This window comes from Narcine bancroftii, chromosome 7 (genome assembly GCF_036971445.1).
Source record: "Narcine bancroftii isolate sNarBan1 chromosome 7, sNarBan1.hap1, whole genome shotgun sequence".
Taxonomy (NCBI): domain Eukaryota; kingdom Metazoa; phylum Chordata; class Chondrichthyes; order Torpediniformes; family Narcinidae; genus Narcine; species Narcine bancroftii.
The window spans coordinates 57,218,545-57,236,321 of NC_091475.1; the positions used below are offsets into that span (position 1 = coordinate 57,218,545).

General features: G+C 49.2%; 1 protein-coding gene across 3 annotated transcripts in view; it reads left to right on the top strand.

The window, feature by feature from the left end:
- Positions 1 to 347: 347 nt before the first annotated feature.
- The window catches only part of igsf11 (immunoglobulin superfamily member 11), a 268,270-nt gene continuing 250,840 nt past the window's right edge, over positions 348 to 17,777 (top strand). For all 3 annotated transcript variants that reach the window (XM_069890201.1, XM_069890204.1, XM_069890205.1), the window contains exon 1: positions 348 to 612. In XM_069890201.1, coding sequence (XP_069746302.1) covers positions 549 to 612 — 64 coding nt within the window. In that variant the 5' untranslated portion in view covers positions 348 to 548. The remainder of the gene's footprint in view (positions 613 to 17,777) is intronic.

Below are 17,777 nucleotides of genomic sequence, written 5' to 3' on the forward strand. Positions count from 1 at the left end.
AGGGGAAGGGCAAATAATAAAGGTATAAAAATCAATGCACTGTATGTATCGGGGCTTAACTGGTGAGAAGCCAGTTAAGTCCAACTCTGCAGACTTGTAAATAAAGCTTGTCGTGTCATCAGTTTTAAAGAGACTCATGTGTGAGAAGTTTTATTTCTGACACCTGTGTTAATGCCGGGGTTGTTCCTCTTGCTCCATGGCTTTCAAGGCTAAAACGAGATAGGAATTTAACTCCCTCACATTCCCCTGAAGCACATCTTCCAGTGCAGTCGTACCCAATGTCTGCTTTGATTCCTAGAGGGCGCTGACTCGCAGGGGAGGGCGTTTGTTGCTCGCCCAGGGGACTGGAGGCGGCTGTCAATCCAGGGCAATCAGTAGTAGCTCGAATTGGGTCAACTCAGCGGAGCCAACTGGGGAAAGGGGTTTAACTTCGAGAAAGCCGCGGCGACACGAGTGACCCCACCCCCCACCAGTTCAGCCACTTCTTGTCTCTTGGCCAGGGGTCGCGCTTTCGTTCTGCGGAGCAGTCCCTCGCTCCCTGTCCTGCGATGGTGCTGAAACGGGCGGCTTGGAACCTGTGGATCGCCTGCCTTTGCACGTTTTGCTTCCAAGGTAAGATGCAAGCAGCAAGGGACCCGGGGGACTCCCGAAAAATAACCAGCACCCTGGTTAATGAAGTTGAACAAGAAAATCCGCAGATGCTGTGCTTGTAACTTAATGCACGAAAGTACGGGAGAAACTCCAGTAGCAAGGTTGTTTCCGAGCTGTTTACTTGTTCATTTGTAGTTCACGGACATAACTTTTCTTAACAGCGGGGCCAATGGCTATTAAAATTGGAACGAATTACTGCTTTGGTAGCCCACCCCCCCAGTCCTCTGCAGCGCCATCAGTCAGCAGGGAGGGATTCTGATTAGATTAATGGAAAATCCAATGTAGCAAGAAACATTGACCAGCACCAATGACACTTTCCGGCCATATAATGGAGGTGAAGATGACCCATGGATATATTTGTCGGACTAATTTTCAATGACAACTCTATTTTAAAATTTCCAGCCCATTTAACTTTGCTTGATTCCAGTTGTAGCTGGGCGTACATGACTTCGGGGCGTTTTCAACTTGAAACACAGTGAGACGCGAGTTCTCCAACGAGGAGGTGAAGGAACTTTGTTGACAGGAGACCCTGGAGTCATTTAACAGTTTGCGGTGATTTGAATAGGCATTTCACTCCAAAAATTGTGCAAGTTATTTTAATTCTGACGTAGAGTTTGTCAAAATGTCTCTTTTGGGGGGACGGGCGAAGCTGCGTGACCTGCTGAGTTTCTCCAGCACATTCGTAAAATTTGCTTCAAAAGCGTGTTTCAATTTTGTACTTGCGCTATCGGAACCAAAAGGTGTTTTTTTTTCGGGGAGGGTGGGGGAGAATGCATTGGACATTATATGGTAGGTAGGTCACAAGTCACTGTAGGTGGGCGGAACAGTGATTGGGATAGAATAGAACCCGCTTTATGGGAGGAGGGGGAAGTACTTCCAAGGTCACATGCAAGGATCGTTTGTGTCCTCGCTGCCCTCAACTTGCAGCCTTGAATCGTGGGACTGTGTGGTGTGCTGTGAGCCAGAATCAGACACACACAAAGGTAAAGACTGTACAACAGGCTTTAATCCACAAAGACTGCCACAGAGCCAGGCTGGCTGTAGCTGCAGCAACTTTGAGTGAGGCCTGGGAGGGAGGGAGGGAGGGAGGGAGGGAGGGAGGGGGGTGGGTGGGCAGCAGAAGCGCAGGCTTGTATCCCGGAGGATGATTGACACCCGACCGGGTGGGGCTTGATCCATTCAGGGTGACTGATTGAGAGCCTGTCAGGTGTTGTCCTGTCCCCTTATACTCCTGCAGTACAGCGTTGCCCCCTGCAGTAGGCTGGTGGTGTACCACCACATTCACCACTTCTTTAAAATTGTCCTGGGGGGGAGGGGGGAGTATTTACAATACAATATTTACAGGGTCTCTGACCTTGTAGGACTGGCTCATGGGCACTGGTCAGAGGGGAGATGAAGGGGGCTGGCAGCAGGGGTCTTTGTGGCTGGACGGAGGGGTGGCCGGGGTCGACGTATGAGGGTCGTATTGGATGGGTGGGGGGTGATTTCGTCTCCCAAGGCTGAAGCGGGCCCATGGTGATCAAGGAGGGCCTGCGTGCTCCATAGCTACCTGGGGTCAGTGTCGTCCTGGGCTGGAGGGTGGCATGGTGTGGTGGGTGCTCCTGCTGGTGCCAGGTCCCTGGTTGAGATGGTGTCCTCCCTGCCACTGCCGAACCTAATGTAGGTGTAGTTGTGGTTTGCATGTAGGAGAAAAACCTGCTTGACCAGGGCTTCGGCCTTATGTGTCCGTGCGTGCTTACGTAGGAGCACTGGTCCCGGGGATGGGAGCCATGCTGGGAGGTACATTCCAGTTGCCGACCTCCTGGGGAATGAAAACCGACGTTCGTGAGGGGTCTTGTTGGTAGCCTTGCACAGAAGTGACTGAATGGCATGGAGTGCCTCAGGCAGGGCATCCTGGCGGTACTCAGTGGCCCACCCCTTCGACCTGAGAGCCAGGAGGACTGCCTTCCAGACCACCCCGTTCTTTCATTCCACTTGCCCATTGCCTGTTGGGTTATAGCTCGTCATGCGACTGGTCGTGATGCCCCTCGCCGTCAGGTACTGGCGTAGCTTGTCACTCATGAAACTAGACCCCTGATTGCAGTGGATGAAGGTGGGGTAGCCAAACATGATGAAAATCTGCCCCAGGGCCCTCATGACAGTGTCTGGGCAAGGGATAGCAAAAGGGAAGTGTGAGTACTCGTCCACTACCATGAGGAAGTAGATGTTTCAGTTCGTGGAAGGCAGGGGCCCTTTGAAGTCCATGCTGAGATGCTCGAAAGGCCAAGTAGCCTTTAGAACATGGGCCTGGGGCGAGCGGAAGAAGTGGTGTTTACACTCTGCGCAGACCCGACAGGCCTCGGTCATGTCCCTGACGTCTCTGATGGTGTACAGAAGATTTTGGGACTTGACAAAATGGTACAACTGGGTGACGCCAGGATGGCAGAAGGACTCATGTAATACTTGCCACCTGTCGTCATGCATAGACACGCAGATGCGAGAGAGGGCTTCGGGGGAGTCATTCAATTTCCCGGGGCGGTTTTGGATGTCTTAGCTGTAGGTTGCCAGCTCGACTCTTCAGCGCAAGATCTTGTCGTTCCTGATCTTGCTCTCGTGGGTAGTGTTAAACAAGAACGCCATGGCCCACTGGTCTGTGAGGAGCGTGAATCTCCTGCTGGCCAGGTAGTGGCGCCAGTGGCGGACCGCTTCCACAATCGCCTAAGCCTCCTATTCAATGGTGAAGTGCCCTAGCTCGGAGCTGTGGAGGGTCCTGGAGAAGAAAGTAATGGGGCACCCCCCCCCCCCCCCCCCCCTTGGTTGAGGGTAGCAGCAAGGGCCACCTTGGAGGCATCGCTCTCCACCTAGAAGGGGGAGTCCTCATCCACAGCCTTCATTGTGGCATCCGTGATGTCTTGCCTGATGCAGATGAAGGCTGCCTGCGGCTCGGGTGGGAGGGGAAAAGTTGTGGCTTGGGCCTGTGGGCGGACCTTGTCCGAGAAGCGGGGAGCCCACTGTGAGTAATAAGAGAACAGGCCCAGGCATCTGTGGAGGGCCTTTAGCGTGAGGGGAGGGGTAACTCCATTAATGGGCGCATCCTTTCTGGATCTGGGCCGACGACTCCATGGGCCATGATGTACCGCAGGATGGCGAGGCGGGTGGTGCTAAACACACACTTCGCTTTGTTGTAAGTGAGGTTCAGCTCCCTGGCCGTCTGGAGGAATTTTTCCAGGTTAGCATCGTGGTCCTGTTGGTCACGGCCGCAGATGGTGACGTTATCCATATACAGGAATGTTGCCTTCAGCTTGTGCCGGTCTACCATCTCCCGCTGGAAAACGGAGACCCTATTCGTGACCCCCAAAGGGAACTAGATGGAAATGGTACAGGCGCCTGTCCACCTCAAAGGTGGTGTAGGGCTGGTCCTTCAGGTGGATGGGGATTTGGTGATATGCTGACTTCACGTCAATCGTGGAGAAAACCCGGTAGCGGGCTATCTCGTTGACCATGTTGGCAATCCTCGGCAGGGGGTAGGCATACAGCTGGCTGTAATCCATGACCATCCTCGGCTTACTTTCCCCTTTGACCACCAGGACTTGGGCTCTCCAAGGGCTGTTACTGGGCTCTATGATGCCTTCCGCCAGGAGTCGCCGCATCTCCGCCTTGATGAAGTCTCTGTGGTGCATTATCGCCTACTTCTGGCGGTGATCGGCTTGCAGCCTAGCGCAAGATGTGGGAAGAGTGCCGGTGGGTTAAAGCGCAGTGTGGAGAGGCCACAGGTTGGCCAGGGCTGGTAGGTTGGCGTGCTGTGTAATGTGAGTTGAGGTTGGGGACCCCCGAGGGCAAAGGTGAAACTCTGCAGGTGGCACTGGAAATCTAGGCCCAGGAGGTGTGGGGTGCAGAGTTTGGGCATGACCAGGAGCCTTAACCCTGTGTAAATCTCCCCTCCCACAGTTATATCGGCCGAGCCGTGTCCGAGAGTACCAACAGTCTTATCCTTGGTGGCGAGGGCGATCAGCAGGTGGTGGGGTGGACTGTTAATCTCAGGGAGTGGGCCATGCTCGGGTGAATGAAGCTCTCGGTGCTGCCACTGTCAGACAGGCACTTCATTACCTGCCCGTTGACTTGCACGTCCAGCATCGAGCGCCCGAGGTTGTGGGAGATGCTCCTGGTCAGCGTGGTGGGAGCCAGGACCGTCTCATAGTTGGAGTTGTCGCTCTCCGGCTGTGCGCATCGATTTATGGCTTCTGGAAACCTGGGGAGCGTTGATAGAGCGGCCTGGTCATCGTCCGTGTTGACCACGTCGTTCTCAACGTCGTCGAGGGCCCTCCGTGTCGGCCGCTGCCTGGCCCAAGATGGCCGCGGCCCACTGCATGGCTGGCCTCCTTCCCCAGCCACGCCCATTGCGCCTGGGGAAGTGACGTCACTACGGCTAGTGGCAGTGACGTCGTTACATCAGCTGGAAGTGACATCATGCAGTGAGCTGGAAGTGACGTCACTGTAGTTCTCGTTGAGCGGTGGGGGCTGGTGCAGGAACTCGGGGCTCATGCTGCGACAGTCGCTGGTGGGGCTGGATGTTGCATGGTTGAAGTTGGGGAAGGCGGAAGTCGTCGGGGGGACAATGGCGTGGGGGAGTCTGCGGGGGAGGTGGGGAGGTCATAGAGGGCTGCTGAGCTGCTGGCAAGTTTTGAGAGGAACACTTTTGCAAAGTGGCCTTTCTTGCTGCATCGGGAACAATACTGGTTCCTAGCAGGGCAGTTTTGGCGCGATCGTTGATCTGACCCACAACAGGATCCACAGTACTTATAGGGGTGCTGGGCACCTGCCGTAGCTACGTTCTCCTCCCCAGCTCAGTCTGGGGCTGCAGCTGCAATGTGAGGGGGCCATGAGGGAGCCTGGGGGAACCTGGAATCGAAGGCTTCGATGTGGAGGGCTGCTGCTTCCAGGGTTTGGACCACTTCCAAGGTCTTGGTTAGGGCGTAGATGTTGTCTTTCAGCAGCTTCTGCCGGATGGCCCTCGAGCATAGCCTTCAGATGAAGGCATCACAGATCAGCCTCTTGACCTTCTCTGCACCTACTCCGGATTCAGCCAGACACGGTCGGGCCAACTCTTGCAAGTGTCCCAGGTAAGACTCAGCCGCTTCCCCGGGTTGTTAGGCTCAGGTGTTGAGGTGGTACCTTGCACAGACAGCATTCATGGGGGGCTTGTACAAGTTCTCAAGAGTGTCCATTGTGCTCTTGTACGTTGAGCAGCCTTTGGTTGCCTGGAAGTTGTGGGGACCCAGCTTAGACTGGAGTAGGACCAACCTCTTCCAGTCTGAGTCCAGGATGCTGCCCTTGTGTGCCTTGATGATTATCTCGATTGTGTGCTGCCAGTTCTCGAAGCATATCTGGGCTTCCGGGTGGTGTGGGTCGACTTCGAGGCTCCCTCCGCACAGGAGCTTTTCCATGGCAGCCGTGGGAAAATTTTGTGGATTAAATTGTGGTGCACTGTTAGCCAGAATCAGACACATAGAAAGGTAAAGAGTGTACAACAGACTTTAATCCAAAAAGACTTCCACAGAGCCAGGCTGACTGCAGCTGCAGCAACTCTGAGTGAGGCCCTCGGGAGACCAGCGCAGGCTTCTATCCTGGAAGGTGATTGACTCCCGATTGGATGGGACTTGATCCATTCAGGCCACCTGATTGACAGCCGACCAAGTGTTGTCCTGTCCCCTTACACTCCTTCAGATGCAGAGGTTGCCCCCTGCAGTAGGCTGGTGGTATACCACCACAGACTGCAAGTGAGGTTCTCCCACCTTGTAATCAGCAATGGTCAGTATGGTGCGCTGAGGTCGCAGCGAGCAAATACAAAACTCAAAAGATTGTACAACAGGCTTTATTCAGGTCAAAGTCTAAACACCAGTTCATGCTTTGGTGGATCCCTTGTGACTGGCTCAGGAGGGGCAGGGTCAGTTCTATATTCAGGTCCACTGAGGTCTATATTTGGGTTGGCTGATTGACACTCGGCCAGGTGGAGTCAACCCTTAGGTGGTTTTCCTGCAGGTACAGATATCGCCCCCTGCTGTAGGCTGGTGGTCGTGAATTAAAATGCACAAGGCATTTGTGCTGAGGAATGTTAATGGGTGTGTAACTTGACTTGATTGCACTCAGAGACAAGTGAGGAGCACATACCCTCTTTTAATAGCTTACAATCAATGTCTAGTAGATACAATAGTCGTCAGGTGAATCTGAGGGAAGGTGGGAAAGCCAGGGTTTATATTGGGGTAGGTGAGGGTGGAGCCAGCCATCAGAACAATACACAGATTGTGAATTCCAGTTCACTGCAAGGGAGGCACAAATGGAGGAGCGAACTTGATCCAATGGCCATTCCTGGCCCTAGATTCGTAAACTGGAAGAAAATGTTGACCCTTAACGATGTGTAAAATGGAGGTGGGGGAAATAGAAGGACTGGGCTATCCCCAATTAATGAAGGATGACATAAACACAGTAGTGTAAAGTATCCATTGCACAGGGTTTACAATTGGATTAGATGAGATTGAGACCCTGGCCTGTGCACGTCCCTCTGCAACTGGATTCTTGACTTCCTCACCAGAAGACCACAGTCAGTGTAGATCAGTAATAAATTCACTTCACTGACAATCAGCACAGGCACATCTCTCGGATGTGTGCTTAGTCCACTCCTCTACTCTTTCTGCTTCCATGACTGTGTGGATAGTGTTATATATTCAGGATAATGTTAACTATTTTGTAACCACATAAGAATGCACCCTTCTCGCTGTAGTGCACCACAGTGGGGTGCATGTATATGTATAGGTGAGTGTGAGAACAGTTTCCTGAGATGGTGAAAGACATTGGCAAATAAAGTCTCTTGTTATTTGAATCTTGTATCTCAATGTTATTTAAGAACCCTCCCAAGTAACTCAAGAGACATAACAGCTAGGCACAATTCAAGTGCCATCCACTAATTAGCCAATGACACCGCATTTGTCGGCAGAATCACAGACAGCGATGAGAAAGCAAACAGGAGTGGGTTAGATCAGCTAGTTGAGTAGTGTTCCCACAACCTTGCTCTCAATGTTACCAAAAATAAGGAACTGATTGTGAACTTCAGGAAGGGGAAGCCAGTCCTCATCGAGGGGGTAGCAGTGGAGAGAGTAAAGGACTTCAAATCCTGGATGTCAACGTCTCTGATGTTCTATCCTGGGATCTTCATGTTGATGCAATCATGAAGAAGATTCGCCAATGGCTATACTTCGTGAGGAGTTTAAGAATTGATATGTCACCTAAGACTCTTGCAAATTTCCGCAGATGTACTGCAGAGAGGAATTTGACTGGTTGAATCACTATCTGGAAGTGCCAGTGCACAGGACACTAAGCTGTGGACTCTGCCAACGCCATCATGGGCATTAGTCTTCACTCTGTTAAGGACATCTACAAAAGGTGGTGTCTCAAGAAAGCAGCATCTATCATCAAGGATCCTCACCACCAATGCCATCCCCATTTCTTTTGCTTCCAATGGATTCTGTGTGACCTGCTGAGTTTCTCTAGCACTTTTGGGTATTCAACAACACACTGGGGGCATTTTTAGATATTTTGATATTATTCAAGTTATTGGGTGATGTATCAACTATGAAGTAAATGTAGAGAGCAATACAAAAATTTCAGGGAAATTAACAATTTTTTTTTAGAAATACAACACGGTAACAGGCCATTTCAGGCTACGAGTCTGTTGTGTCACCTAATTAATCTACAACCCCCAGTACGTTTTGAATGGTGGGAAGAAACCAGAGCCCTGGAGAATGTACGAACTCCTTACAGACAGTGAGGGATTCGAACCCCGGTCCCAATCACTGGCTGTGTAACAGCGTTGTGCTAACCGCTACTTTAACTGCACTGCCATACAAATTAGGCAAACTAAATTGATGTAACCTGGAACATACTTTTGTGGGATCCCCATGTGCAGCATTTTTAATTATACTTGAGTACAGAGCTGCTGGCCAGCAGTAGTGGTTGCTTCAGCATGTACCATGCAGCACAGAAGTATGAAAAGGAGTGGAGATCAGCTGATATGGGATTTAACCATGGGCTGCACCAATTCCACCAGTAGTCCCATGACTTGCTGAAGTGAGGAGTTGGTACTCTCTCTATATGGCCCCTCAGTTTTACTCTGCTCATGAAGGATGTATCAAGTGTAGCATATGTATGATTCACTGAGCTTCACTTTTAAAAAGTCAGAAAATACTGGAAATACTTAGCAGGCCAGGCAGGATCTGTGGAAATATTAACATTTTAGATTTGTCAGGGTCTTAGACTTAAACTATGAACTCCATTTCTAATTCCATGAATGTTTACTGACATGAGGTGTGTTTCCAGCAATTTCTGGTTTTGTTTCAGATTTCCAGCATCTTTTTAACATTTTCATTGACTTCAAAAGATGTCCAGATTGTTTTCTCTTTCATTGCTTTTCCAATGCTTTTAATTCACATTAGCTGAATGTGTTTGGGGGAGGGGGGAATTATCATTTAAATTATATATTTTCCCAAGTTGCTGTGAGTAGGATCCTTAGTTTATACTTCACATGGCCTGTTCTGTCTGGTAGACTAGGTGATTTCTGATGGCTGCTGTGAAGATATGGGTCTCGGTGGGCTTTCAGTGAATGGTCAATTTGAGGTGTAGGCTGGGTCCAGACTAGTCCAGTCCATTGAATCTAGAGGCCAATTAGAGAGCAAGCTACTTTGAATCAGCATCACCCTCTTGGTACCTACACCTGTGGTCACAGGAAATGCTGCCCGTACCTCCTCCATCACCATCATTCGGGGCCCAAACAGTCCTTCCATGTGAAGTAACACTTCATTTTTGAATCTGGATTGGTCATCTGGTGCTCCTGTTATGGTCTCTTCAACATCAGAGACTAGATACAGATTGGGAGATCGTTTTGTGAGCACTTCCACTTTGTCTGCTGCAAGAGCAGAGAGGTCCCAGTTGTCAACCATTGCAACGCTGCAAAGGGGCAAAAGGGAGGGGTTCTTCCTCAAGGGATTCTGTAGGCTTTTTTTGCGGGGTTTCCTGTTTATGTCACTGTCAGGGAAGGGACATTGTATGTGTTTTTTAAAGGGGAAATGTCACTATTAATTAAACAATCAAAATAATATTAATAATGTATAATAATAATAAATAATAATACACAATATTATTTTAAAAATTGATATGGATAAAACATTAAAATTTATTAGTCTTAATGTCATGGATTAAATGGGTCAGTGAAAAGGAAGTGGTTCTTGGGACATCTAAAATGATTAAAGGCAGATATAATCTTTCTACAGGAAACACATCTTACCAAATCAGGACATGCTAAATTAAAAAGAAGGATGGGTGGGACAAATAATATCATCTTCATTTGGCTCAAAAACAAGATGAGTAATGATTTTTAATTAATAAAAATATACCAATAATATAGAAGAGTCATAGACTGACCAAGTCTGAAGATTTGTAATGGAACATGGTAAAATTTATGAGGAAATCATGGACTTTTATGAAGATCGAAGCACCAAATTATGAAGTTGAAGCCTTTATGAAAGATATCTTTTTAAAAACAGCAGAGGGAAGTCAAAGTATACTGGTTGGAGGAGATTTCAATTTCTGTCTAGATCCAATACTGGATAAATCAGCGAGAACAGCAACAAGGGCAAAAGCTGTAAAAATGACACAATCACTGATGAAGGATTTAAATTTGATTGATATATGGGGGCAGCTTAGACCAGTAGTAAAAGACTATTAATTCTACTCAAGGGTACATGATTCGCATACAGGGATTGATCTGTTTTTAGTGTCTGCCCAGTTAAAAAGTAGTGGGGGAAACAAAATATTTGGCAAGACTTCTATCAGATCATTCGCCACCTATACACATTTTCTTGTTTTTCCATTATCGCGATAATTAAAGTTAATGGCGAATGATCTGAGAGAATAAAAAACTGAAATATAACACATTAAAAATAAAGAATGGAAAAAAACATATTTAAAAACAAAACAAATATTATGAATTAGGAGAATGGGCACAAAGTTTTATCTTTGCAGGTAAAGGCAGAGGAATCGTATAGAATGATGAATGTAATAAAACAGGCTAATATTATAATCAAAAACTTTTTTTAGGCAATATTGTATGAAACTATATAAATCAGAATTATTAGATGAAAATGAGATGGACAAATTTTTAACAAATGTTGAACTACCAAAATTAGCAGATAGAGAACAGGTTGATTTCAATGCCCCTTTTATAAGAGAAGAAATTGAGAAAGCTTTGGGTACTTTACAAGCTAACAAATCTCTGGGGGAGGATGGGTTTCCTCTTGAGTTCTACGGACAATTTAAAGATCTATTGATGTCTCTAATGATGGATGTATTTATTAGACTGGGCGGTGGAGACCCAGGATTCTTTTTCAACTGCTATAATTACAGTGTTAACGACGAAAAGTAGAGACCCATTTAAAAACTTCATCATATAGACCTTTATCACTTATGAATGCTGATTATAAAATGTTGTCAAAGGCACTAGTTCAGTGGTTTTCAAACTTTTTCTTTCCACCCACATACCACCTTAAGCAATCCTTTACTAATCACAGAGCACCTATTGCATAGGGAATACTTAAAGTGGTATGTGAGTGGAAATAAAAAGATTGAGGACCACTGCATGAGCTAATAAATTGGGACAATATCAAAATTAATACATACAGACCAGGTGGGACTTATTATAGGAAGACATTCTTCAAATAGTTTAGGTAGACTAATATAATACATATGGCAAAATTAAAGTTGAATTCAAGTATAACAGTCTTCCTAGATGCAGAAAAAGCATTTGTTCATTTAGACAGGTCTTTTTTATTTAAAGCATTGTAAAAATTTAGTATAGGTAGAAAATTTATAAATTGGATAAAAACTTTATCATAAACTACAAGCCAAAATTATAACTAATAATCAGTTGTCAGCAGTTTTTCCCTTGAGGAGATCGAGTAGACAGGGTGACCTCAGTCCCCAGTGCTTTTTAATCCTAGCTATTAAGGAGAGATCCAGATATTAAGGGCTTCAAGGTTGGACGGGAGGAACATAAAATGAGCTTATTTGCTGCTGATGTGGTATTATATATGTTGACCTTGCTGAATCCTTGATAAAATTATAAACAATATTAGAAAAATATGAAAGAATATTGGGATGTAAAATAAATATGGACAAGTGAGATAATGCTATTGACGAATTTTGATTATGAAAGTAATCAAAAGGTAGCAGATTTAAATGGAAAACCGATGGAATCAAATATTTAGGAATAATGACATAATAATTTACAGGACTTGTTTAACTTTAATTACACTCCATTTTTTTAAAAAAAGAGAAAGGTTTATAGAAATGGAAAGATTTGTCAATTACTTTAGTGATTAAAATGAAGGTGATGCAAAGATTACAGTATCTTTTTAATTATTGCCTATGGCCCTACCTAAAAATTTCTTTAATTATTAAATAATTACATAAAGCATTTTTCTATTGTGTCAGATTATGTTGTTTGTATTGTCTGTTTTTGGGAGATAAATTGGGGCAGGTTTTTTTTAGTATAGGTCACATGCAAACACTCTAAAATAGATCTTATTTAAAATACTGGAGCTCTGCTCATGCTGGACAGGCCGGTGCTAAGAGCCTTTGCAAAAGCTTTGGAAACTGCCAAAGAGACGTCACTAATAGATTTTTGTGTGCAAAAAGACAACAGGTGAAAGAACTCTTGGAGCCGCAGGCTGTTTGGAGTGGAGCTTACTGCTCTAAGGGGGTTATGTAGTTTTGCCAGCAGAGAGAGTCAAACAGGCTTTGTGTGTGGGTGTGTGTGTGTGTGTGTGTGTGTGTGTGTGTGTGTGTGTGTGTGTGTGTGTGTGTGTGTGTGTGTGTGTGTGTGTGTGTGTGTGTGTGTGTGTGAGTGAGTGAGAGACAGATCAGTTCTGCAGTTTGACAGTCAGCAGCAGCAGCTGGGACTGGAACAGGACAAGCTGGTAAGCTTGTGGAAAAACTCAATTTGGAAGACGGGTTATGAGTGCTTAGTTCAGCCTGGTCAAAGTTCTTGAGGTTCATACAAAAGGAGAGGACTGGCTGTCTAATGTTTCACTTGAAATAAGAGAAACAGAAAGGAACTCTGTGGTATCCTGAAAGAAAGAGGTTATCATCTGGAGCACTCTGATGGGGCGAGTTTCCTCGGCAAGACACTGAAGTGTTGGTTACAAGGAATCAGTTGTGGGTGTCCAGCGAACAACGAATCTCTCTCTGAAAACAGACAAGAACCTTCCTGAGTGGTAACCATTTACCTTTCAAGCACCAAAGCCTGGTGAACTTCATAAATGTTAAATTCTGTGCACAGTATAAGAATTACCTGCAACCAGTAAACTTGAAGGAATGAGAAGTGAGATTGAACTGTGAACCAAATAACTTTTCTAAACTTGCACACACATTACACACATGTGCACTGAGAATTAGAAGGAGTCAAGTTAGGTTAGTTAAGTCAATAGTGATAAGTTAAAATGTGAATCTGTTTTCATGTTTAAAGATAATTGAAAGCAACTTCAGTTTAAGTAACCATTTGTCTTGGAAAATATCTATTGCTGCTGGATTTTGGGGTCCTCTGGGCTTGTAACACTATGGAATAACAAAGCACCGAAAATTTCATTGGAAAAACTAAGGGATTATAAACTGGGAGGATTTAGGCTTCCGCGTTTTAAGAAGAATTATTTATCAGCACAAGCAAGATTTTTATCATTCTTCTTTGAAGAAGACAGTCCCCCTTCTTGGATCTGAATGGAATTGAATTCAATAAAAGTGGAGTCAGCAAAGGACTTGTAAGTGGAGTGTTAAGTTCATAACAAAAAAAAGACAGATCACCCAAGATTAATACATATGATTAGAATATGGGAAGAAATAAATGAGTGTATTGGGGGAAAAAAGGAGGAATATCATTAAGAACCCCATTATGTAAAAACGTGCTGCTGCCTGTGAATCTGGGTAATAAAATATTGAATTCATGGTATGATAAAGGAATAAGATATATTGATGACTGTTATGTGGAGGGATCTCTAATATCTTTTGAACAATTAAGAAATAAACATGGAGTAGCAAATGGGACCTCCTTTTGTTTCCTCTAGCTAAGATCATTCCTAAGAGAAAGGTGGGGGCCAAACTTGTCCCCGTCTGATAGTGAAAAGGAACAAGCAATTTGTCTGGGGAATACATCTCAATTTATAACTAAGATGTACTAATGCTCTCCAGAATGAAAATGCGAAACCAGGTTTACAGAGATCGAGAGAGAGAGATCGAGAGAGAGAGATCGAGAGAGAGAGAGCGAGAGAGAGCGAGCGAGAGAGAGCGAGAGAGAGAGAGCGAGAGAGAGAGAGCGAGAGAGAGAGAGCGAGAGAGAGAGAGCGAGAGAGAGAGAGCGAGAGAGAGAGAGCGAGAGAGAGAGAGCGAGAGAGGGAGAGCGAGAGAGGGAGAGCGAGAGAGGGAGAGCGAGAGAGGGAGAGCGAGAGAGGGAGAGCGAGAGAGGGAGAGCGAGAGAGGGAGAGCGAGAGAGGGAGAGCGAGAGAGGGAGAGCGAGAGAGGGAGAGCGAGAGAGGGAGAGCGAGAGAGGGAGAGCGAGAGAGGGAGAGCGAGAGAGGGAGAGCGAGAGAGGGAGAGCGAGAGAGGGAGAGCGAGAGAGGGAGAGCGAGAGAGGGAGAGCGAGAGAGGGAGAGCGAGAGAGGGAGAGCGAGAGAGAGGGAGAGCGAGAGAGAGGGAGAGCGAGAGAGAGGGAGAGCGAGAGAGAGGGAGAGCGAGAGAGAGGGAGAGCGAGAGAGAGGGAGAGCGAGAGAGAGGGAGAGCGAGAGAGAGGGAGAGCGAGAGAGAGGGAGAGCGAGAGAGAGGGAGAGCGAGAGAGAGGGAGAGCGAGAGAGAGGGAGAGCGAGGGAGAGGGAGAGCGAGGGAGAGGGAGAGCGAGGGAGAGGGAGAGCGAGGGAGAGGGAGAGCGAGGGAGAGGGAGAGCGAGGGAGAGGGAGAGCGAGGGAGAGGGAGAGCGAGGGAGAGGGAGAGCGAGGGAGAGGGAGAGCGAGGGAGAGGGAGAGCGAGGGAGAGGGAGAGCGAGGGAGAGGGAGAGCGAGGGAGAGGGAGAGGGAGGGAGAGGGAGAGGGAGGGAGAGGGAGAGGGAGGGAGAGGGAGAGGGAGAGCGAGGGCGAGGGAGAGGGAGGGCGAGGGAGAGGGAGGGCGAGGGAGAGGGAGAGCGAGGGAGAGGGAGAGCGAGGGAGAGGGAGAGCGAGGGAGAGGGAGAGCGAGGGAGAGGGAGAGCGAGGGAGAGCGAGGGAGAGGGAGAGCGAGGGAGGGCGAGGGAGAGGGAGGGCGAGGGAGAGGGAGGGCGAGGGAGAGGGAGGGCGAGGGAGAGGGAGGGCGAGGGAGAGGGAGGGCGAGGGAGAGGGAGGGCGAGGGAGAGGGAGGGCGAGGGAGAGGGAGGGCGAGGGAGAGGGAGGGCGAGGGAGGGCGAGGGAGAGGGAGGGCGAGGGAGAGGGAGGGCGAGGGAGAGGGAGGGCGAGGGAGAGGGAGGGCGAGGGAGAGGGAGGGCGAGGGAGAGGGAGGGCGAGGGAGAGGGAGGGCGAGGGAGAGGGAGGGCGAGGGAGAGGGAGGGCGAGGGAGAGGGAGGGCGAGGGAGAGGGAGGGCGAGGGAGAGGGAGGGCGAGGGCGAGGGAGGGCGAGGGCGAGGGAGGGCGAGGGCGGGCGAGGGCGAGGGAGGGCGAGGGCGAGGGAGGGCGAGGGCGAGGGAGGGCGAGGGCGAGGGAGGGCGAGGGCGAGGGAGGGCGAGGGCGAGGGAGGGCGAGGGCGAGGGAGGGCGAGGGCGAGGGAGGGCGAGGGCGAGGGAGGGCGAGGGCGAGGGAGGGCGAGGGCGAGGGCGAGGGAGGGCGAGGGCGGGCGAGGGCGAGGGCGGGCGAGGGCGAGGGCGGGCGAGGGCGAGGGAGGGCGAGGGCGAGGGAGGGCGAGGGCGAGGGAGGGCGAGGGCGAGGGAGGGCGAGGGAGGGCGAGGGCGAGGGAGGGCGAGGGCGAGGGAGGGCGAGGGCGAGGGAGGGCGAGGGCGAGGGAGGGCGAGGGAGGGCGAGGGAGGGCGAGGGAGGGCGAGGGCGAGGGAGGGCGAGGGCGAGGGAGGGCGAGGGAGGGCGGGGGCGAGGGAGGGCGGGGGCGAGGGAGGGCGGGGGCGGGCGGGGGCGGGGGAGGGCGGGGGCGGGGGAGGGCGGGGGCGGGGGAGGGCGGGGGCGGGGGAGGGCGGGGGCGGGGGAGGGCGGGGGCGGGGGAGGGCGGGGGCGGGGGAGGGCGGGGGCGGGGGAGGGCGGGGGCGGGGGAGGGCGGGGGCGGGGGAGGGCGGGGGAGGGCGGGGGCGGGGGAGGGCGGGGGGGGGCGAGGGCGGGGGGGGGCGAGGGCGGGGGGGGGCGAGGGAGGGGGGGGCGAGGGGGGGGGGCGAGGGAGGGCGGGAGAGGGAGGGCGGGAGAGCGAGGGAGGGCGGGAGCGAGGGAGGGCGGGAGGGCGGGAGGGCGGGAGCGCGGGGTTTGATGTTGGTCTGATTGGTGTTTGAATAGCATAACATCAATTAGAAATGTAAGATATGGATTAATGCAATATAACTTCCTACACCAAATGTATCTCACACCACAAAAGTTGCATAAATCAAAATCTGAAATATCGGAGATGTGCTTTTGGTGTGGGGCTGAAATGGGTATGTTTTTATATGGTCCTGGGACAAGGTGCCGGTGGAAAAGGGGCTATAAATGTGAGCGTTGATAGTGTGTGGATCTATATTGTGAAAAGGGAGTGCGAAGGATTGTTCTGTTAAAAGAAGATTTGGCTGATGTAAATCAGAAAATGATATTAAAACATGGTGGCAGAGTAGTGATGAACATTGTAAATACATTTCAAAGGGAAAATGTTCTCTGGAAGAATTACAGTTGAGCCCCTTTTCAACTGGCATCCTGCCCCAGGAATTAACCTGGAATTCACTGGGACAGGGCCCAATGGAAAAAGAGCACTGTCCGAACACCGGTGTCAAATGACGTAATTATACGACCGGGATTAACCACCTCTCCCCCACTTGTATCCCTGGCATTGGCTGACGCCGGTGTGCTGATAAAAGCAGTGGAAAAGGGACAGCAGAAAATCACATGTTTGCAGTTGAAGGTAGAACACTGATCGCCAGGGATGAGATGTGTTCAGTGGAAAAGCAATTAGCGTCCCAGTTAAAGGTGGCCCAGTGGAAATAGCAGAAGGGGATTCCTATCTCGGGACACGACACAGCCAATTAACTGGGATGCCAGTGGAAAAGGGGATTTGGAATACTTTATACAGCAAAGGCTGAGGAATGGTTTAAACTGGCATTTTGACTAAACGAGGGGTTTGGTTTTGTCAATAATGCATTGGGTCTGGTAGTTTTCAACAATTTGTTGACAGTATATAGCAAGGGACAATGGTGCCTGTAGACCCGAATGAACAGCAATTAACTGTGAAGCTCCTGATCCATGGAGACTGATGTTGAAATAATCCATACAAAATGTAGGAACAATAAAAACTGCATGGATTTGCCATTACATCAACCTCATAAAGGGTGGAAGAGCGGAGACTGGATTTCGAGTAAAAAGATTAAACAAAAAAAAATAGAAATCTCCAAGCACTACAGAAAGTTGAAGTTTATTATCATCTGATTATATTCTACAACCAGACGAAACACCATTTCTCTGCACCGGACACAATACATAGCACATAATAATCCCATATATATGTTTGTTTATTATTATCATCCAATTATATAAGTACAACTGCTTTCCTCAGTACAAAAACATGCAGACAATAACAAATGCAGTGTGGGTGAGTGTGGGTGTGTCTTGGAGGGTTTCTTGGATTAGTTAATTCAGTCATTCGCTACCCATGGGAAGGAGCTGTTTCTCAGCTTGGAGGGCTCTGATACACCTATATCTCTTTCTTTCTGGATGAGAATAGCTGGAAGATGCTGTGTGTGGCATGGTAATGATTTTGCAAAGCCTCTTCAGCCAACTATTCTGGTAGATCATGCTGATTTGGGGAGGGGGGGGTGGTGGGGCAGGTGGTGGTGAGGGAGATCTCAGTGA